This window comes from Corvus brachyrhynchos, unplaced genomic scaffold (genome assembly GCF_000691975.1).
Source record: "Corvus brachyrhynchos isolate BGI_N302 unplaced genomic scaffold, ASM69197v1 scaffold266, whole genome shotgun sequence".
NCBI lineage: Eukaryota > Metazoa > Chordata > Aves > Passeriformes > Corvidae > Corvus > Corvus brachyrhynchos.
Genome location: NW_008238633.1, coordinates 1,536,563 through 1,558,967, shown reverse-complemented (window position 1 = coordinate 1,558,967; position 22,405 = coordinate 1,536,563). Strand labels below are relative to the sequence as shown.

The 22,405-nt window shown below is 41.3% G+C and overlaps 1 protein-coding gene across 3 annotated transcripts in view; it reads right to left on the bottom strand.

Moving 5' to 3' along the window:
• The window catches only part of IQSEC1 (IQ motif and Sec7 domain 1), a 165,308-nt gene that overhangs the window by 16,286 nt on the left and 126,617 nt on the right, over positions 1-22,405 (bottom strand). For all 3 annotated transcript variants that reach the window (XM_017737299.1, XM_017737300.1, XM_017737301.1), the window contains exons 6-12: positions 10,639-10,800; positions 7,452-7,574; positions 6,533-6,699; positions 4,831-4,970; positions 3,276-3,305; positions 1,969-2,094; positions 570-669 (exon numbers count right to left, since the gene is read on the bottom strand). In XM_017737299.1, the coding sequence (XP_017592788.1) occupies positions 570-669; positions 1,969-2,094; positions 3,276-3,305; positions 4,831-4,970; positions 6,533-6,699; positions 7,452-7,574; positions 10,639-10,800 (848 nt within the window). The remainder of the gene's footprint in view (positions 1-569; positions 670-1,968; positions 2,095-3,275; positions 3,306-4,830; positions 4,971-6,532; positions 6,700-7,451; positions 7,575-10,638; positions 10,801-22,405) is intronic.

Genomic DNA, 22,405 nt, shown 5'->3' with positions numbered 1-22,405 from the left:
TCCACACAAACAACTTTTTTTTTCAGGATTTTTGCAAATTATTTGGGTTTTTGTCTAAGAAGCATTAAAGATAAAAAGAATATTGGACTGATGCAGATTGCAAGAGACATAAACAAAAGGTGTCGGAAAATCAAAGTTTACGCTTTGTATTTAAATTTGAGGCAGCATACCTTACCTAGGCAAAGTTAAGCCACAAATCAAGAAAATAAATTGTGTTTTGAATTACACATATCATTATAAGAGTCATTATTTATTACCATTCAGTTCCAGCTAGCTGTACCACTGACTCAGCCACAGATGTGTTTGTTTCTTGACAATCATTTTATTCTTTACAAGTAATCACAAACACATTTGGGGAGATTTGGGCTCTGACTACAACCAAAAAACTCTAACAGCAGCCTTGCTGTTTTATATGCTGACACATCTTCTTTTAAACTTTAGAACCAAGTTAAAACCAGAGCAATTTTATTCCTAAACTCTGAATCAAGCCCTGTGCATCCCTTTCACTTACAGCATTTTTGTTTTACTTATGAACAAAGTGGTGCTCTAAAAAGAGAGGAAATACTTACACTGGTTCTCAAAGAGAAGAACTTGCATTCCATAGAGGGAAAAGGACTGTCGAAAACTGTATGTAACAGAATTCTTCTTCTTCTGAAAAATCTTGGTCACCTGAAAGGTATCAAATAAACAAAGTGAAATATTCCTTCTACCAAATGTGCCCGTGGAAAATTATTGTTCTGAAGAATTAGCATAAGAGAAAAAATTTTATTTAAAAGAAAGCTATAAATCTGTCAGGAAATATGCACTTGTCATTTTTTACTTTTTTTTTTTTTAAATGCAACTGCTGTACTTATTTCCTGCTACTGAAGAAACCAGAGCTCTGCAGCATCACCTCTCTAAAGCAGAAGGGTTAATATTTTATCCAGACACAAAGCCTTCGTGTTCTCTCTTCTCCAGAACTCTACTTCTTGAAATTCCAAAGCCAAAAATAACGGTGCATCCTTTCTGTGCTAGCAAAAAATGAAAATATATTTAAATTATCCTTAAGCCCCGCCAGATTTAGGTGCTACCACACTGCCAAATTTTGTCTATATTATTCCCCAAACAGTTTGATAAAACTACTGATATCTGAAGTAATAAAAAATAGCAGAAAACCTGTAACCAGAGGTGACAATGTTCCACCAGTTTCCACTCAGGCTCCCATTTAGAACTCCCAGGTTACACTCAGAAGCAAAAGGATTAAAGGGTCTGCAGGTATGTAAAAAACTACACACAATACATTGTGTGTGTGAGGTGTGCCTTTTTCATAACAAAATATGAAATATTTAGTGTAGGTCTCAGTTCTCAGGTAACAGCCAAGTACATTCCAAATGGAGTGCAACAAATTTTCCTATTTTTAAGAGTAAATCAACCACATAATTCCAAGCTGTCCCTTAGTTCTGTATGTCTGCTTTTCAAAAGACTGGGTCAAGGTAAAGTCTGTGAGGATAAGTGCACACTGGAAAGTAAAGTCACCTGTAAAATCTGTTTCAACAGATCCTATTCCTATTTCAATGCACAAACAGATCTGGTTTATAGAACATCTGGGGAATACAACGTAGGATGTAATTTTGGTTTTCCACAGGTACCTTGAATTCATTATTCATGGAATAAATAATGTCTCTGTTTATCCATTAGGGCAAGGGGTGAACTGGAGGTGAGGTTTTTTTCTTTATAGTAAAAGCTACTGCATCAAATACCTTCTTACAAAGAGTGTAGCCATCAAGAAAAGGCTTCAGCTTAAAAGCAAATTATAGAGAGTTTAAAAAATTAAGATATAAATCTCTTAATCATCCCAGGATTGCTGGAGTACAGGGAAACAGATACAACAGATACTTATTTTTAGGAATGCTCATGTACTTGATTGCCAGTGATTTCATGGAGATAGGATTTCTGAATACCTCACTCTCTCTGCCTGGAAATACATACCACGAGAAGATCATTAAATAAAAATATTTCTCGTTGGTGCAATCCAAGCTTCTGAGGTTTATTTGGATCTGGAACTTCAAACAGCCTACAGTAGCAAACAAGCCTCCGGTGGGGGAGGGAGAGCACCTGCAATAATACAAAAACTCATGGTTCATATAACAACTTCTAGCCAACAAAGAGCATTTTTCATACACAGAATCTTTTTTAATACTTCAAATATTTTTACCTCTAAGCCCATTAGACCTTTCAACCAAAGAACCAACAACAGGAACATAAGGAGTTTGTGTGACAAACTTGCACTACATTCAAACTTCATCAAAGTTCTTCTCTAAAATGCTCTCTTAACAGCCTGCTGCCCTGTACAGGGATGCCAGTGGAAGCTCTACTGGGGCTAGAGTTTTATTTTGTGAAATGATAAAAACATGGAAGAACTTGAGATTAACCTGAGTGGAAGCTCAAGGCAAGGGATGGTTTCTTCCACGAGTATTTTTATTATCATTAGAAGGATGTAAAGCAACTTTAGATTTTGTGAGATGCTGTATGTTACTTTTTGTCAGCCACTGAGTTAATTCAGTTTGTTCATTCCCTAATACCAGGGAGATGGTGACATCAGGACAAAGTAAACGCATTTTCAATATGTCTTGTTTTCTCAAGCCAGCAAGAAAAACAAGACTGAGTTTCCATGTTTTTATTTGAAATGTCTGCTGAAGGCATCTCTGAAGCTGCTGAGTGAGACTTAATTTCTTTCAAATGTAGATGGTGAGATCTGATTAACAACACAAAAAAAATCCATAAACTGGCGCATTATAAGAACAGTTTTAGCTTTATTACTGACCATGCCTGTAATTTAAATCTGGCATCAATATTTTCAATGTTCATCTACTGTTCAGAACTTTAAAATTAACTGGCAGTATCTTTCCAGAGTATCATTCAATTCTCCAGTGGACCAGAAAGAATAAACACACCACAGCTCATGTGGAAAGGTGAGGTGCAACTGTGATTTAATGATTTGTTTATTCCTTACTGGCTAATTTCTACAGTGATAATATTATATAAAATAAATAAAAAGTGTACTAAAAGGTCTAGAAGACCCTTGGCAATAAATTAAGCAGCCTCTGGGAAATACATTTTTAAGAAATTCTTTATACTTTGGAGAGTTTTTCCTATAACACTTAGAAAATTTTGCCTGAAAGAACAGCAGTAATTTAAAATTCTAAAATGTAGCAGAACACCTTACTGCCAGTTTAGGAAAATGCTGCCAGTTACAACGACTATAAATTTTCAAGGAGTAGGAGAGAAATACCTACACAACCAAGTCCATGGTGCAGAGATCCAATCTACAGTAGAAAGACACATACAAGTTGATTAAACTTCAGAGAAACACAGAACTGTATCATAGCAAGTAAATACGGCACGCTCTGACTATGACTAAATGCCTATAAAGTAAAAACAAATGTAGCTATCAATAAAGACTGTTGCCTGTTTCCTAAATTTTCTTGCACACAGTTAAAAAGTCTCCCACCAGAAGAATCCTTCAAGCTAGGACTCCACCAAGGGCATTGTTTTCTTAATCCCATTTAATTTACAAGGTCAGGATTAGTTTTAGGATTTGAATTGGCACATGTATGTCTGAATAAAAAAAGAACCATGGGAATAAACCATCTCCCACAGAAGCCTATATATAAACCTGAATCCCCAATTACAGAAACAAAGTTTCATACGAAAGCCTAAGTGCCTGAGTATTGACTTCAGAGTATTTATTTCCCTTCTTCTCAAAAACAGTTACGAGCTTTTATTAAAATTTTGCTTTCTTTCCTCTTCTTCTTCAAAGAGATCTCCTCAGCACGTTCTTTACTGGAAACAGACCTAAATTAGATTTTTGGTGGTCCCTCATTCCCTTCCCCCATCTGCTGACTGAGGCTTGTCTGAGAAGAGATTACAATTCAAAGCTCTTTAACAGTTATAGGGAGCATCTTGGGATTTTTCTTTTCCTGAAGAACAAATCCCCCAGCCCATCAGACCCTGCTGCAGTAAAGTTCCCTGGAGATGGTAAAAACCAGATACATGGCTTCAAAACCATGCAGGTCTTGGGGTTTTTGGTTTTGTTCTGGGCTGCCTTTGTGACACCTGAGACGAAGGTTTGAATTCAGGAAGGCTGGGCATCCACTGGTCCCTCTCCACATTAGATACCATGGTTAGCATGGAAAATACTGGTCTTAAAACCTCTGTGCTCCTGAATTGACAGTAAAATGCTGTGGTCTTTCTTTTCTCTCTCCTTTTCCAAAGATGCTTTGAAGATTTATTTATACAGCAAAATATTTGAGGACTTGTCCCACAACAGTCCTATGTTTGCATGCTCAAACCCAGCACCAGAATCCCTGGGATCTGATTTCCAGATATGTCCTGAGATAAAATGACCCCTGACAAATCCCAGGTCATGAAGGCAGCAGTGGAGGTGACAAAGATGCTGATGTGAACAGAAGTTCTCTGTTACTCTTGTAAATTATGGAGCCCTAACTGACAGCACAAGTTTTGAAATATGGTTCTCTATAACATCACATTAACAAAGCACTTTCATTCTTTAGAAATCAACAAGAGAACTGCCTAAAATGCACTTATTTCAGTGTAATTTCAGAATTGTAAAGCTTCACATAAAGAATTTTAAGACTCCTAACATCATCACCCATGACTGCAACAACAAAATTCATCTGCATGGATACTCCAGAATTTAAGTCAACCTTGCAGGGAATTATTTGGACGGTTTCTGCCCTTTGCCATTTACAGACCAGTCTGTACTGGTGAGCAGCACAGCTCAGTTGCTCTGTCCTGCCAGTGGCCCAGGGCAGAGCAGAGGGGACTCACCGGTTTCTTGCCCACGATGAGCTTCTCCACCTTCTGCACCTGGGACACGTGGTCCTCGTTGGTCTTCAGCTCCCGCTTGCGGATGCGCTCGTAGATCCCGATCAGCATCTCCCGCGGGATGTCCTCGCCGTCGTCCACCCCTGCAGGGCCAAGCTTCTGTTAGCAGGGCTCTGACAAACACCACTCGAGGATAAAACCCTGGGCAATCACTGTTTTCCTGCACTCCCAGTGTTGCCTGGCTGCAGATGTTTGTGCTGGTTTTTCCCAGATGCCAGCCAGCACCTCCTGTGTGTCCCTGTGCCGCCTCACCCAGGCAGAAGAAGTGGTGTGAACATGATTTAAGCACTGATTTTGGTCCAGAAGGTCGCTGCCCATACACCAAGACACTCATGGAAATCACACAGGTTTGGGGTTGTTTTGTTTTAAAAGTCCAATCTAAAACTAGGACATAAAAAGGCTGATTTCCTATATGATTTTTGTTTCTTTCACATTTGGTATTAAAGCTACAATGAGTTAAATTCCTTTTTAGACAATAAAACCTCCATATGGCATTGTCGTAGGAATACACCACTGGGAGGAAGCAGAAGAACCATTTCATTTTGCCTCTGTCTCAATATGACTCAATGCTGTTCATGAAATAATTTCCTATGTGAGAACCTTATGAAAACCCAGTAAAATTAATTTAACCAATATTTCCTACAAGATTTCAAAAAGAACTAATTTACCCTGGAAAAACAAATCAAGAAAATAGCCCAGATCCAATATTATTGTTTAGCACTGAGTGATTATCATTGGCATGGCATTCTATCTAACAAATGCCACCCTGTCTTGAACGCTTGATCCTGAATTTTTAATAGCGGTGGAAGGAGTCCAATTTCAGTAAGTGACTGAAAGTTGGATTTTCTGGGGACAGGGAGATGCATGTCTCTTTTCTAAACAAGTTTTTAAAGCGATAAACTCTTATCTCCCATTCAGAAGCAAAGGTAGAATATTTTGTCACCCAGTGGAACAACTGTTCCCATAAAAAACACAGTGATAAAATACAGTTGGTTTGCAGACAGAAGCAATCAAAACCACGTCTGCTCTGTCCCACATGGCCAAGCCTCCCACAGCCCACCCTTTGTGATGCAGAGATTTAGAGCTGCAGCAGGGTAGCCCGTTACAAAATGCCTGCAGTAACAAGGACTGCTGGCATGCACGCCGGAGCTCAGAGAGAATGTTCTGTGTCTAACTCCACAAATGTAACTGCAGCATTATGCCAAGAGATGTGTATCAGGCCTTTTGGAGTATTTGTGGATTTTACAATAAAATCTCAGCACTGACTTAAACTTTGCTAAGCTGAAACATCTGCTAAGCACAGGTCGTTCATTGCTGCCTTATACCAATCTCAGGGAATAAAATCACCAAACAGGAGTTTCATTTCCAAGATCTGAAACTCCAGAACACCACAAGTATTTTGGTTTTACCGGTCCTAAAATGAAAGATCCTGACAACACACTCACCCACTCAAGAAAGACAAGATAAAAATGACAAAATATGACCAAATTATTTCTGGTTTTGCTGTTACAGAAATCACTCAAGTCTGTCCAAATGGCAGTCAGGTGCAAGCAGCATGAAGTTGCTCCCAGAAGACACAGAGTGTCCCTCCAAGGACAGTTAAGAGGGAAAAGCTTTTAGGAGCTTTGTCCTTAGGGTTTCTTACCCCTGAGGTTCTTGATGAAGTCCTCCAGCTTCATCTTGCGCTCGGGTTTGACGTTGGGGCTGTACATGTCGGTGTTGAGCAGGATGATGGCGAAGGCCAGGATGAAGATGGTGTCGGGGTTGCGGAACTGCCGCACCACGCCCGGGTTGCAGATGCAGTAACGCTGGCTGGGAACACCAGGGGAGGCTGTCAGGGCTGGGAGGCACTGCTCAAATTCACCAAATAACCCAACTGCTGTGCTCCACAGCCCCAGCAAGCTACTAGTCCCTTTCCAGACACATATTTACCTTTCCATCCTCATGTTTTCATAAGGCAATCCCTGAGCGTGCAAGGAGTTTGTTTCTACTTCCACTGTAACTTCACTTACTACAATAACTTCTGTATCCCATATTTTTCAGTGACGATACCCCGACACCAGGTAAGAATAGAGCATTGATTCTGGCTTACTGCCATGTGGTGATTTCCATCTTATCCTGCCCTGCACACAGCTGTGTCAGTACTGGTAAGTTACTCCTCTTTCTTCCACTGTTGTTGAAGTGTTTAATGAAAAGTTAGGAGTATACATACCCTAAAAAGTGCATGGTCTTATAGTTCCACTCATATAAAGTACTAAATCCAAATATGTTGTTAGAGCTGTTCAAAAATCCTTGAGTATCTTTTCAACTGATGCCAGAAAGAACTTTTGAGAAAACTCTTTACATTAACACAAATACCACACATCAACACCACCAGCAAATGAAACCTCCTATTCCATACTTAGCAACCCCCCCAAACAAGACATACTTGAAAGTGTTTGTAGCCCGTGAGGACACTGAAAGTAATCAGGAAGTAACTTGGCTATGCCCAAGTTCCCCAGTTCTGCAGTCTGACTGTAAAGCAGCAGGTTTCTGGTGACTGAGGGATTTATTTCACATCATACCTAAAAGCTTCAATGAGCCTCTCCACTTTCTGGGCTTCTCCTTGGACACGGATATGGGCCTGAAATTTCCTGAGTGCTTCATCCAGCTCCATTGTGGAGAAGTCCATCTCATCCACCACACAGCTAGGACAAAAACAGATTCACATCGTGTCTCTCCATTTCTAACAACTCAGTACCAAAGGTAAGATTTTGAAACAGAGAAAACCTTTTGATTTTCCATCTGACAAAGATTCATGGAATTGTTTTTCAAACTTTCAGCAGCAATTGCAGTAATTGCAGGTAAGCTGTGAGGAAGGTTGAAAATAACAGATCAATGAGAATGTGCACATGTAAGCAGAGCCTTGTGTTTTTTGAACAGAAGAGCTGCTGGAATGACAAATGGCTGACCACTGTAAGTGATGTACCACTGCCATGAATAATTATTGGTTCTGTGCTTCCAGGCCAATCAACTATCACAATGCCTCCAACAATAATAAATAGTTCATACTGCTCAAAATACCATATCTCAGACAGCCTGCAGCAGGCACAATAATCTGTACCAAATGGCTCTGTGTCTAGGAACGTTCTTAAATGCAGAGAAAAAAAATAACCTTGTTTGTTTGGATACTCCCTTATTATTACTGTAATTCTCATCTCCCCGGCATTTGCCATGACTTTCAGTTAATATTTATGGAGAAATAATTACTTTCTTGCTCTGAAAATACAGTGCTGACAAAAAACAAAAGGGAACCATTTTAATATAATCAGCAGCACGAACTATGTCATTCTAATACTTTGTTTAAAGACTGCTTTAAAATCAGAGGCTTATAAATTTCCCTTAAGCTTAGCTTTTAGTTTTTGAAATAACCAGACATGAATCACTGCAAGTAACAGCACTGTAATGCAGAAACCACAGAAAGCACTATCCACCACTACTTTTAAGAGCTTTTTCTTAAATGTATAGATGTACAAGGACAAGTTGCAGTAGCTCATATTTTTCTTCCAGTAACACTGTAGCTAATGTAGATTAACAGCAAGTAATTTATTCCTCTTGCTTTTAGTATTTTTCCTTTTATGCAAAAGCACAATGAAACAAAGAGCCTGGCTTTTCTCACACCCTTTCCAATCCTCACATAAACTTTATTATCAGTTCTGCAATAATGCTCACAGGCTTCCCATTATTGCAAGTTCTGTTACACTTCCAAAAGTCCTTTTCTCATTCCAAGGTGCAAAGCACATGTGCAGACAAGCTGGAGTCAAAATGAAGTAATTAGCACAATTAAGGACCCCTAGGAACATGCTGGCCAACAACAGGGTGGGGAGGGGAATTAAACAACATTTATATGAGCTATGGAGACAGCAGGTTTACCACCATGGGCGGTGTTGTTAACCATCACCAGGCAGCAGCTACAGCTGGCCCAGAATGCAGCTCTTGGTCCCAAATTTAGGCTGTGTGCATGAATATTTTCTAAGCTCCAGTGAAAAGATTTCAAGCAGTTAAAACACCCCAATTTGCAGGACCTAGGAAACCTGATCACAAATCAAAGCAAGTAATTTGAAAGTAAATTTTGTAACACAAAAAGGATCTTCTGTTGTTGAAAAAATCTTTCTAGGGTTTTTATCAGTTTGGTAAAATCTCCCTCCAATCTATAAATGTATAAATGTGATATTTAAGATGAAATACTATCCTACTGTTGTTTTTTAAAGAAAAATACCTTGTTCCCATAGGCAGGCAAGGTTCAGAGCACTACAAGAGAACTGCACTGCCCGCAGGGTGCTCCTCACCCCAAAGTGTAGCTGGAACACCTTAGTTAAGGACAAGTTAATTTCAATCAAAGGATTGCTAGGGGGTTGTAGGTAGGTGATTGTGACCTTGTTCTGACCAATTCAACTCATCACAGATACAGCACCTGCTTTAGCAGAGACACAACTCTGCTTCTGTCTGTTTGAGATGGGGAGGGCAAATTATTTGTCAGGATCACAAAATGCATCACGGAATCACAGAGTGGTTTGGGTTGGAAGGGACCTTAAAGACCATCTGAGATCATAATTCATCTCATCCTGAATCTGTGCTGTTTTCTTCAAAAAATAAGTAAAAATCCCCATTCTTTGGGAAGCCTTGCCCTGGTCTGAGTGAAGACTGCAAAGCCAGATGCTCACTGTGAGTGCTGCCAGCGACTCAGGCTGAGCAGGGACTGCACCCAGCCGGGTTCCAGGGCTCTGCAGTGCCAGCCTGGCTGCAGCCTTGCAGCAGAGGTGCTGCCACTGCTCTCTGCTGGGTGTTCAGTCCTCAGGAAAGGCTGCACCTCTAGCCCAAAGCAGATTTCACTACAGCTTTCATGATATCATTAAATAAAACAGTTATTTTAAAAACTGCGGGTGAGATTTTTTCCTAGGCTTTCTTAATGGGAAAAAAAGTAATGGTTTTTGCTTTCATTCTCAGCAGTTTTGTTAAACAGCTAACTAAAATTTTATACAATATATTGAAAAAAACTGGACTAAGATGTATTAATGTTTACAGGTCAGTATGCCAGATAGTACCAAAAAAAAGTCCCAAAGAAGAAGTGTTTTAAATTAACACCTTCTTAAAATGAAGCAATTTCTCTTTTGGTCTACTCTGTACATAAGGTTTAGATATTTATGACCAAGCTGCTAGAAGTGAAATTTTGTGCTTTGGATTTCTTTGGGTTTTAAAACAATTTCTGCTTATCTTATCTTTTGGAAAATCAGAGTTTGTATAGACCTTGTCAGCATGTGCCTGCACACACAGAAATCCTTGTTTATCCAACATTGGAGCCATTTGGCTGTAATAATTATTTTCAGGTTCTGTTACTGGTTAAGCCTTATGTTGCACACAGTATTATTTTGTTTCATTCAGTAAATTATCAGAGAGTCTGAGGAAAGAAAAAACCCTTTGAAATAACATAGTCTCAGGCCATTGAAATTAAAACATGAATTTACAGTAAATGTACATGACCACAGGCAATGTAAATCCTTGTAAGTGTTTTGCTGCATCGAGAACAAAACCAGTAACTCAACCAGAAAGCAAAGAAATAAGTATTTGCTCATGTCCATCTTTTCACAACCTCTGGAGTGTGGTCTCCTCCTCCTCCAGAGCAAGACCCAGAGATCATTAATACCTGGAGCTTGATGAAGCATTTAGTCTGAGTATGAAAGCCCTCTCACCTCTTCCCCACACAATACTCACTCTAACACATCCCTGTTGAACTGCTTTTGCCGATTTCCCAGGAATTCTCCGATCATCTGCCTGCTGAGCCCTTTCCTCTGCAGCAGGAAGTGGGCAACCCCAACAGGAGTGTCCGGCACAAACCCTCGCTCAATGAGGTACTGGACTCCTTTTTCAGGTTTTCTGAGGAGAAATGACAATGCAAAAGTATGAATTTCCTTCCATTCCACCTGACCACATCTGATTAAAATTCCACAACAGTTCTGCCAATTATGGTCAATGTAATCAATCATTTTTAACCAATGTCCCAGCAGTACGGGCCCGTGTCGTTTCAGGATAAATGTAGTTGCATACATTGCTCACTGCTAAGAGCTGACAGCTTTGAGACACATCTTTGGCTGTTATTACACATTCCCCTGCTCCAGAACCCTCCCAAGGAGAAGCTCTGGATGCAAACAGCCTCCCTTGCCAACGAAACAAAGCCCAACACCAGCTACTAAAAGCTCCTGTTGCTGGGAGAGAGGCACCTTCCAGAAACTGCACTGAAAAGCTGCTGCTGAAAAACAAGAAACAAAGAGCTCCCCTGATCTCCCCCCCACTCTGCTGTCAAAAGTTAAACTTAATGAATAAAAACATCTGAAGTGGTGTCACTTGCAAGCTGAGAGTGCAAAACGTAAGGGGGAAAGCTACAGTCAGTCAAGCAAAAAGAAGCAATTAAAAATGGTGCAGCTCCCATCTAATTGAGATTTTTAGCTCCTTCTCCTTTAACACACCCACTGCCCCCAGTTTCCCTCCCCCAGCCAAGCACTGTCCGAGTTTCTGCAGTATTTTACATCTCTTTATACAGCTCCAGGTTTAGCTGTAACCACCTTCACATCTCAAAACAAAGCAAACCAAAGCCACTCATTTTAACTTATTAAGAAGTGTGTGCTGGGGAGGAGGGTTGGGACAGAGCTGGCAATAAAAGATACTGCTTATAAAGACAAATGCTGCTTCTATTTTCAAGTGCTGCAAAATCCCCCTTACAACACACACTGTGCACTGCATCATCCAGCAGTGCAACACAGCAGAAAACTGTAATTCCTTTTAAAAATATTAAAGGGGAATCTTTACAGAACCAGTAATTCCATCACCAGCTTTGCTTTGTAAGGAATTATGATATAATGTCCACCTGTAAGAGTGGGTGATTTGCAGCTTGCTGCATGACCTAAAAGATATTTCCTTTAAGGCAAGCAAAATCAATCTGAGAGGACAAGGTGACCCTACTATTTTTATACAAGGTTGATCACACAACCATAACCCTTCCCCAGGGTTTTAATTGCAAATAACATTGCTAAATGCATCATCATTCAGTTCTCCTACTCTTTTACATTCCATTATTATATACTTAATACCCTATTAAGAATTAGACAGATCAGAGAAATATATATAATTTAATCAAAAGGGAGTTCTCAAATCTCAATTTCTTGCATCAGGCTTTGTGGCTCTTTTCATCTGAAATAAGATTACACACACGGTCATCTTCTAAAATTAATCTCCTGCATATTAAGAAGTACCCTTTTTTGTAAGTAATGTAATTGCTATGTTCATATGCTTTTACACTGTATTTCAGAATCCTTAATCTTTCTAAATATAAATTCACAGTATCCAACAAAAACAGGAATAGTCTTCTCCATCCCCCTTGTTGGTGAGCTAGGTTTGTCCAGTAAATTCAGAGCGAGACAAACCCAGGAGAGCTCCTCTCCAGTGACTGTGACAGCAGAAAACAACACTCAAAAAAATCACAGCTTAATGCAAAGATCACCTTTACCTGACATATAGAAAATGCTGGACCATTACTTACTGTACTAAAAAACAACTTGAATTCCTGCCACCTGCATAAGCCTGAACATTTAAAATCATCACAGAGATGAAATAACTTATTTTTCATCAGCCTCTCTGTGGTTGTATAACTTTGCATAAGTCAGGATCTGCTTTTTCACATAAGAAGCTTTGCCTCTGGTTTGGTAATATTAAGTCACTTGATTCAAATACCCTTCAAGCCAGGTGAGGAGAATGTCCAAAACAGAGTTAAAAATCCATTTAGCAAAACATTGGAAGCCAAGAACTCTTTTCCCATCAATACTCCCCTCACATTGGAGTGAAATATCAGGGAGTTTTGCAGGCTAGGATTATTTGAAGGCAGTGTAGGATTATTGCAAAGCAGTCAGTTTGTTACAAAAGTTGTAGCCTGGCAGCAATAATATGAAAATAACACCTGAACCCCCTGAGCTGTAAGAATGAAGGCTGCCTGGTAAGCGAGGGAGGCTCAGGGATTTACTGGGTTTAAGCTCCTTCCCACCTCCCACCAGGTGGGACATTATCTTATTCACCAGGAAAAGTACTTACCAGAAAATGACTCTTACAGAGTGTTCTGAAGTGCTGTATTTCCAAGGAAATTTTACTTCAAAAGTGAAGCTAACAATAGGTTCAGAGAAAAATGTATTCAAGGGAGCCCTCCCTTTCTGCCTTTAACATAAGCAGCACTTTCCCTCTGTTTAAAGCCAGAGAAATTGAAGAACTAAACAGGGTAATGGAAATATAAGTCACCCCCAACATCAGAAATTTCAAATACCACCAAGTCTGAAGGAATTGCTCCCTAAATGCACCAAGAGGACGTGGAGGTTGTGGTGCTGACCTCCAGCAATCCACCAGAAACTCATTTGCTCCTTCCCAAGGTGTTTTTTTACACCAGGTGTCTGCCAGGCTTTGAGGAGGGCAGGTTGGAAGAACACCAGCAGCCAGGGATTCTCTGCTGGCAAACGCAGCTGTTTCAAACAGAACAAACATTCCTTTTCACTGAAGCCAAACTTTTTCTAAGTGTCTGACTGGATGCAGAAGAGAGTGGGACATGCAAGGGTCATGGATTAATGTGGGACAGGACACCTGGATAAGTTATCCTCCTTTCTGTCTGCTCAGAGTTGGGCACAGACCATTTTGTACTTACAACTAAGAGTCTTTTGTGATTAGGAAAATTCCCACTGATGGCTTGTTAATTACACAGACCAATAACAGGCAAGATGAGAAGGCTATAAATAGCAATGGAGGAAGCAGCAGAAGCAGAGCAGTTATTTTCAGATTTGAATACATTAACTAGTATCAAAATAAACCCTCTAACGTTAGCACCTTGCATAGCTGATGAGGTACTTATTCAGAGAACTTTTGGTATTTACAAGGTTGCTTCCAAAACAAAGCTTAAAAATGTCTTCTGTCTCAAAAAACCCAACAAAACAACCTAAAACAAAACAACCAAAGCAAAAAGAATCACAAGTATCTACTGAAAGAAGAAAAAATCAACACCAAAAGATGTGCAAAATTATTTACATAAGATTCTCAGAGGTTGATTAAAGGACTAAGCATCTTGCCAGAAAGTGATTAATAACAAGACATTTAGGGTCGTTTAAAGTGACTTCTAAGGGAAAAAAATGATGGAGGGATTAATGAAAACTTCAAAATCACAGATCAAGCCAGTATATTTTAATAAGCTCATTTTTTAGAGAGTACTGGCCATATCCAGAAGTGCTCAAGACCTGCCAGAGTTTGGGAACGCAGGAAAGCCAATCAGAGACAGCTCCTCCTTTGAACAGGGGAAGGGTAAAAGCTGACTGATTTCCCAAACACATCCAAACTGTTATTATGAAACTTTTAGGAAATACTGTGTTTGCAAACACACTGCAGTGATTCCGAAAAGTGAATTTGGTAGAGGAAAAGCTTTTAGTTGGATTCTGGAGGGTAAGAGGGATCAGCACAGCCTCAGCTTGGCCTGTTATCTCCTGGGCTCACTGGTGCAGCCAGTCCTGGTGCAAGAGAAACCCAGCAAACCCCAGTGCTCAGCTGGGTGAGCGCCCCAGCGGCAGAGCCAGCACTGGCAGCAGTCTCTTCTCCCGTTCCTATTGCTGCTTTGGGACTTCCTGACAAACTGCACTAGGAAAAAAAGGTGTTTTGCTGGTTTGTGTGTGGGTTTTTATTTATTATTTGGGTTATTTTTGGTGTTTGGGGTTTTTTGTTTTGTGTTTTGTTTTTTGGGGTTGGGTGGGATTTTTTTTGTGGGGGGTGGGGGGGACAGGGACGGGACAGGAGTGGTTTGGTGGTTAGACTTGGCTTGGTTTGGCTTGGTTTTTATTATTATTTTTTGAATCCAGTCAAGGTCTCCCCAGAGCTGCACCATCATTTGTAGTATCCAAGCCACAGTGTGGATAAAATGCCTGTGTCCACAGTGGCCAAGAGGAGAGACTGAATAACAAGCACCACCTCGAAAAGAAACCTGCCACAAAACCACAGCACAGAGGCACAGAAAGCCTTGCCCATCCCTGACTTGCCAAACATGTAAAGCTTACAAACACCCCAAACCACGTTAAATCTTTGTATTTCCTTTTAGAGCTCAGGCAATAAGAGACCTGTAAAATGAGAGCATTAATTAACAAACGAGCACGGGAGATTTCCAATACCCAGCAATGCCAGCAGTATCATCTGAATTAAACCAGGGATTTGTTCCCAGTGTAGATAACCACAAACACACTGCTCTGACAGCTGACTGAGGCAAGGGGGCAAAGCCAGCCTGACTGACAGTGAGAAGCTTGGTGAAACTTCTGGAACTCGAGGATTTCTGAAGGCACACCTATGCTTTTTGGTTCCCTGCCTCTGCTACAGGGAAACGAGAGAATCTAGAAACAAGCAAACCAGAAGTACAAACATTTCTTAGAGGCTGTTAGAAACACACTGCACCAGGAACACTTCACAAACATGCAGCTGCCAAAGAAATCTTTTCATGTTAGGGGTGGAGAGTTTAATGCAACCATGATGCCAGCCCTCTGTGAAAAAAAAATCTCCTTTGATACCAGTGATCTCATTTTGAAAATATTTACAGTTCTCACAAAAATAAGCATTACTTCAACGTCAAAAAACAGGGATGGCTTTTTTAAAAGCAAGAATCTAAGACTTTTCTTAGAGTCATTTAAGAAGTTAAATATTTTTAAATAACCAAGCTGGCAATAACAAGCTAGTTGAACATTCTCCTTAGTCTGGCACACAGCTCAGGTTTGTTTCTGTGGTTGTATCTCCTCCTTTGCTTTTGCTGAAGAGCCCACTGCTGCTGCAGTGAAGCCAAGAGAATCCCTATGTCTATTTTAAACCTTCTGGCTAAGAAGGAAAAAAACAGTATCCCTGAAATACTACCAAAACTAGTGTCAAAACAACTTGTCAGAGTTCACTCCACAGCAAGGCAAATGGGGATTGAGAGCTGGAAAATGAGAGAAACTGAGTGGGAAGCCTGAGCTGTGCTTTTCTCAATTGCACAACTGTTTAATGAACAGAAAGAAAAACTGGGTGTAAATTGCATCTTCTGGTAATTACAAGAAAAAATCCCTGGGTTGGGAAAATAAGCCAAGGAACAGCACATTTCTCCCAGCTTCTCTGCATCTCATGGAAACAGGGAGATATTCCCATGATGTGGGCAGGAGCATTACAGTTTGCCTGCAGTGGGGATGATTTCTCCCACATTATGATATTAATTCTCTAAGGTTCATTCAAGACTTCCCACCACAGATGGGAAGATCAGGACACACTTGCAACCACATCAAATTACCTGGAGTAACCTCTGTTCACAAAAAAAGTTAATTTCTGCTCATGCCACTAAGGAAAGAATTCACCAGGAAGTGATCTCAGTGCCCAGTTCTGTTTGGTGTGGGAGCAAAATAAAGAGAGGAAACTCTGTAGATGTGTATTTTCATAAAATTGGGTAACTGACCCACGTGGTTCTACCACTAACTTTCTGCCTGACCAACCAGTTTCTTATGGCATCATTTCCTAACAAGGTGCTAGGAAATTACAAAATACATTAAACATTGACTACTGCTACTGAATGTTTAGGCTGGTCTGAAAAGTATTGCCTGAATTGAAGCTGATTATAAAAAGGTCAAAAGTGTATAAAAGGGTAAAAAGTGTATAAAAGGCACCTGAAGGCCCCGAGCAGAAAGTCTGGCTTATTCTAATGAAGGAGGGGAAATAGAGTTTAAGGCTATTTCTGAAGAAGGATTTTCCTGTGTGAGAAGCATCATCCTTGAGGAACAGAGCAGTCAGCACAGTGAGGAGGCACACGAGGCACACCCCAAGCACTTGCAATGCAGTGGCTGGACATGTCCTTGCTAGTGAAAACAGCCCTGAGTCATCCTGCCAGAGCATTTCCTACCTCCTCATTATTCCCTCCCTTGGCAGTGGGCAGCCTGCTTTTTTTCCTCCCCCCCATTCCTTCCTTCCTCACAAGAAAGAAGGCAATAAAAAGGAAACATTTTAGTTAAATTAACGGACCAAAACACTCTGTGAGGTTGTTCTCACCTCCTCTGACCCCACTGCATCTCTGCACTTCTCACAGAGCAGGGAAAGGAGTTTGTGGCTGCCAGCAGAGCAAAACACTCTCCGCTTTGGGGCAAAACATATGGAAAACTGGCTGCCTCTCTCAGAGCTCTGTGCCAGGGCTGAGTATTGCCCTCATGTTTACACAACTGTTGTCAGGAATGACACTTTAAGATGACTGTGTCCTTTAAATCAAGGAACCGTCCCTGTCTTTGTCTTCTTGTGTCCCTGCCCTAAATCCTCTTTCCACACCCTCACCGCAGTTACACCAAACAGAAGCACTTCAGCTTCAAGTTCTGCAACTCTGCTGAGTGCAAACGGGAAACTCTGACAGTCACATTCCTTTTGAAAGGGACACTTTCTGTGTCAAAGGGACATCTTCAGTTTAAAGATCTCCTGATTTGCCATTTGCGACCCACAAAACCCCAATCCAGTGGGTAGATGGGAATTGTTACACAAGAAAAAGGAGCTGATGGACCCTTCTCTTTTCCTTAACTCTTTCCTACACAGCCTTCCCAAGTCTCTATTCCAAGTGTCCCCTGGATTCCTGCAAAGGCAGCTGGTCACATTTGTCACCCTTACAATCTGACCGCTGGAGATTTTCGGACAGGAGAAGGAATTTAAATCCTGGCACCCAGAGCCCCACCAGCCGCTGTCTGGGAGCCCCTCAGGCGGTGCAATTCCTCCATTCGCGGGATCCTTTCCCACCAGGAGGCACAGCAGGCACTGCCAGAGCCCAGCTCCATTCCTGGCACGGAGCAGGAGTGTGCCCGGAATGTTTAAGCGGAGCTGGAGGCAGCGATGAGGTAATGGCTCTTGCAGGGATCCAGGGACACTCACACTCGGCTATTGCTGCTTCCAGCAAAGCCTCGCCACAGCCTCGTTTGCTTCCAACATTTGGGAAAGTTTATGTCGCCTTTTAATGGCAATAAAAGGAATCCCCGTGCCCATATTTGAACCCGGCGCTTCAATTTACTATTGGTTATACATTTCAGCTGGTTTCTACGGGCAGGATATAATTTATGCTAATCAAAGCACTTGTTTTGGAAAAAAAAAAGGAGGAAAAATGGCTCCTCCGGGAGAAAAGATAAAACACGCACAGAACAAAGCAAAACACACAAAGCTTTTTTTTCTTTGGGTGTTCTCACTTAGGGCTAAATGTTTTTAGAAATAATGAGAGTCATGCTAAGAACATTCTTCTGCTCTTACTAACTCCTCGGTATGTTAAAGGACAAGTTACATGGAGTGCTTTGATTTTAATTTTTGTTGGAACCGTCTGTGCCTGAATAATCTGCAGTCCAGATGTTGCAACAACCGTGAAGTCCCCCTCAGCACATACACGAGGACAGCAAATGGCTCTGTTGTGAAATGCTGGCCAAGCCTCTTCTCTCCCCCCTCCTCTCTCTATCGAACCATTCAAAAAAATCATTGAAGATATCAGGGATCAGCTGGCAAAATTAAAGAATTAGTTCAAAGGTAAAGAGAACGAACTCGGTTTGATTTACACCTTCTCCCTCCCACTCAATCTGCATTTACAAAGTTTAAAATCATTAGAAATGTTTCCAATAAGCTTTCAAATTCAAATTGAAAGGAGGACAGTCCAAAAGCACATGTTTTGAGACCAGATATGAGAATGCTCAATGGATGTCATGAGACTGACTCTAAGCAATACAGAAAGTATGTTCAGCATCTTAACTGAAATTCATTATGAGTATGATGGGTATAAATTGAGAACACCAGATTAGTGAATTTATTACAAAAGTTAAATTAATGACTACCTGCCAAACTATTTTTAAAAAACAAAATAAGTAACATTTGGCAACTTTTAAGGATTTCAAATAGAGACCAAGCTTGCAGCACTTTGAGTGTAACAGCTCATAGGGATCCAAATTACCTTCAGTCTCTACCTACATGTAAATGATGGAAACCTTATACCTCTGTTGAACAGTTAAAGCTGCTTTCATGGAAAATGAAAAATGTGCCTTCTCACAAATAGTATTATTGTGTGCCTCAGATTTCCAACAAGAATTTACCTAGAAACTGTGATTTGTAATATTGTCTTTGGTATAATCCCACCAGCACTCAGCAAATTCCTCTTATACATGCTTAGTAAAATAAAAAACTTCTTAAATTAACATTCCAGAGAATCTAGAAACGTTAGGAAAAGTCTGCTCCTGAAATTAGTATCCAATTCATATCAACAGTGGGTTTTAAATTTGGAATAAAATCATCCCCATCGTGCAATAAAGGAAGCCAGCAGGGCTTTCAGGGCTTAACATGATACACCATTGCATATTGCAAACAGATACTCAAACCTTTTTATCTCTGTCAATAAATCCTTTGGGAGAACTTTGGAATAGCAGGGACCTTGATAATGGCCCGTTATAAAAGAAGCTACAGCAAACTCTTCAGCACAGAGCGTTGTAATGCACTGAGGACACGTGGGGAACAGTTCTCCATCTGCCCCTTCCAGAGAGGAAAAGAGGACAAAAGAAGGGAGGTGGGGGGTGAAAGGCATCTGGGAAAATTTATTGTAAAATTATTGCTGGCCCAACCTCTGTTCTAGCACTGTAAAGTGGTGTCACATTCATGTACCCCCAAGATGTACATGTAGGATTAGGATATAAATCCTAAACCATGCCCTGGCATCAAGCTCAGAGCAGTGAAACAGCCCATGAGCTGCACTTTGCAGCCTCTCCTCACCAGCAAGACTGGCTCCCATGGCAAGAAACACAATGCCACAGGAACCCTGCCAGATGGGAGAACAATTTACAGTGCCTTCCAACAGCTGATATCCCAAAGGAGCTACTAAACATGACTGCAGGCTCTGCTAGATTAAAAACTGAGTCTGAGCAGTGCCAGCCTTTATCTCCCATCTTTTATAATACCGGGCACAGCTGCAACAAATTCTCAAACCACTCTGATGTTGTCCCCATTTTGCTGACACTGCTTTGTTAGCACAGAAGGTGTTTGTGCCCTGTGCCCAGGAGTGCTGAGCAGGCAGTGCCCTGTCCCTGCCATGGCCCTGCCGGGTGTGTCACCGCGGGCAGGGGACACAGTAACCCCAGGCAGTGTTATCAACAAACACACCTGGCAGCCACAAATGCTTGGCAGGGACCCAGAGTTGTTGTCACCCTCCTGGTGGCACAAGGCTCTGTGGCAATCCACTTGTCCCTCCACGTGCACAGAATGCCAGCCCTGCACTGCTGAGGGGCAGGACACGTCTCCTCACCCTGCTGAGGTTAAACTCAGTCCTAGTTAATCTCTTAGAACCATCAGTGCATCAGTAGCAGGATGGAACCTGAAAATCCTACCAGAATGGGGTGCAATAACTGGTAAACCTGGTATTTCCAGCCTGCAGTCAAAACAAACACGAGAATGAAATCACAGCCCTTTTTCATTTTTTTTCTCCTTGTTTTTCTTTTTAAAGCAGCAGTCAAAAGGCCTCTTGAAGCCTTGTTTATAAGCAAACCAGTCTCAAAGGCTGGATTTGCATTGGCAGGATTTGCAGCCTGCAAAATAAACCTTTCTAGGTAGTGTTTTCCTTCTGCCTGGGAGAGGGGAATGGTTTCTAGTGCAATTCTCCCAGTCCACATCCCTTTCCAACTCCACTGAAGAAAATGCCTAATTCAACACAGCTGGCCTGACCAAGGCTCCCTGGGAGCTGCTGCACTCTGGGCACGCACCTGCAACCCTTCCTTTGGGAAGGAATGAATGGGAACAGCACACACTGCCAGCCCACTGCCAGGGGGAATCACTGCTGCCATTCAGAGCCAGGGCAACGGAGAGAAGCTTGCAGTTTCCTCGGCAGAAACCATTCCATTTGGGGGATACTTTACCTTCTAGCTTAGTGCCTTCTACAAATCATCTTTGAAAACTACACTTCTTTAATCAACACTGAGGTTCCAAACTGAAGGCCGAGTTACTGTTTGAAAAAAATTCCGTGATCAAGTGACAATCATGGAATCACAGAATGCTTTGGGCTGGGAGGGACCCTAAAGATCATCTGTTCCAAACCTTCCACTAGAATTCCTAGGAAAGTGATTTTCAATTACCTATAACTTTTTCTCCAGTGTCCTGTGTTCTCCATTCTCCAGGGATCTTTGTGCTACTGCTGTTTTGCATCTATTAGTGATTAAGTGAACTAGACCACCAGCTGTGCTCAACTTTTACCCCACCCATAACTGTCTATCCTAACAAAGAGCCTCTGATAAGAAAACAGCACTTTGGCTTCTGAAAATTGTTATTAAAATAGGAAAGCCAGAAAAGTTAAAAACTGAAATTTCAACGGTGATGATAGTGACTTTCCATGCTTTTAAAAACTTCATCCTTGCAGTACTTCTACTGAACAAAGCAGAAGTATTTGCTACAATTCATGCACTTCTTTAAGGTTCTTAATTCTTTGCATTTCAGCCAAACTTCACGTACCACAAAGAAAGGACATTTGTTAATTAAGGGTTGGGATCTTAATTTGCAAGGAAGATTTCAAAGACACGGTGAAATTAACCTGAACTCCTTGTAAAAGACATCCCTAAAATTTCCTCTGGTAGATGCAGACATTTGGAAAAAAACTTCCCTTCTTGTGCTAGGTAAGTTCAAAGCCACTGCTTTCAGTGCTTCCTCCTGGGTGGAGCACACATCCTCCTAGGAGCTGCTGCCAACACTCCCACTGCTCCCTCATTTTATGGTCATAAATGTGTTATGAAGATAATGTGGTGAAAAGACAGTGAAGTGACTCTGCTGCACTGACCTGACCACTGTACTGACCGCTCACCTCAAGATGCAATTTGCAATCCCACCTGATCCACTCTCTAGAGACTCCAGAGCTTTTAAAAGAATAAAGCTTTGAAGGTTTTCCAGCTCCCTTTTCAAAAGAATTTACAGACTTATGCACCATCACACTCTACGATGGTTCGATACCTGACACTGCACATTAATGAAAATGTCACAGTCTGCGGACTTGAAGGGCCACAATCAAAACCCAAGATATGTGGGATGTGTGGGATATTTGGGGACTGTCTGAGGAATCGATAGAAGCACACTGACTCGGCAGAAAGTAAAGACAATCTTCAGTTCCCTTTCAATACTGGAGATAAAATGCAGTGGGGAAAAGAAAATCACACACAGCCAAAGATGCCACACAGAGGTGCTGCCTGGAGTTCTGCACACTCCTGTCCTGCAGCACTCACTGCTGAGGAACTGCACATCACCTCACAACAATATATAAAAAGGGTTTATCTCTGTGCAAGTCCATGCAGCAAGGTCACTTAGATCTCTTTCAAACAACTGTCTCTATTCTTGTCTGTTCCTGATGTTTATTTTTCACTTTCAGCCTCCTACTGATGTGTCACTAGCAGCACCTGACAGCTTCCAATGCTCTCATTCATCCCTGCGTGCT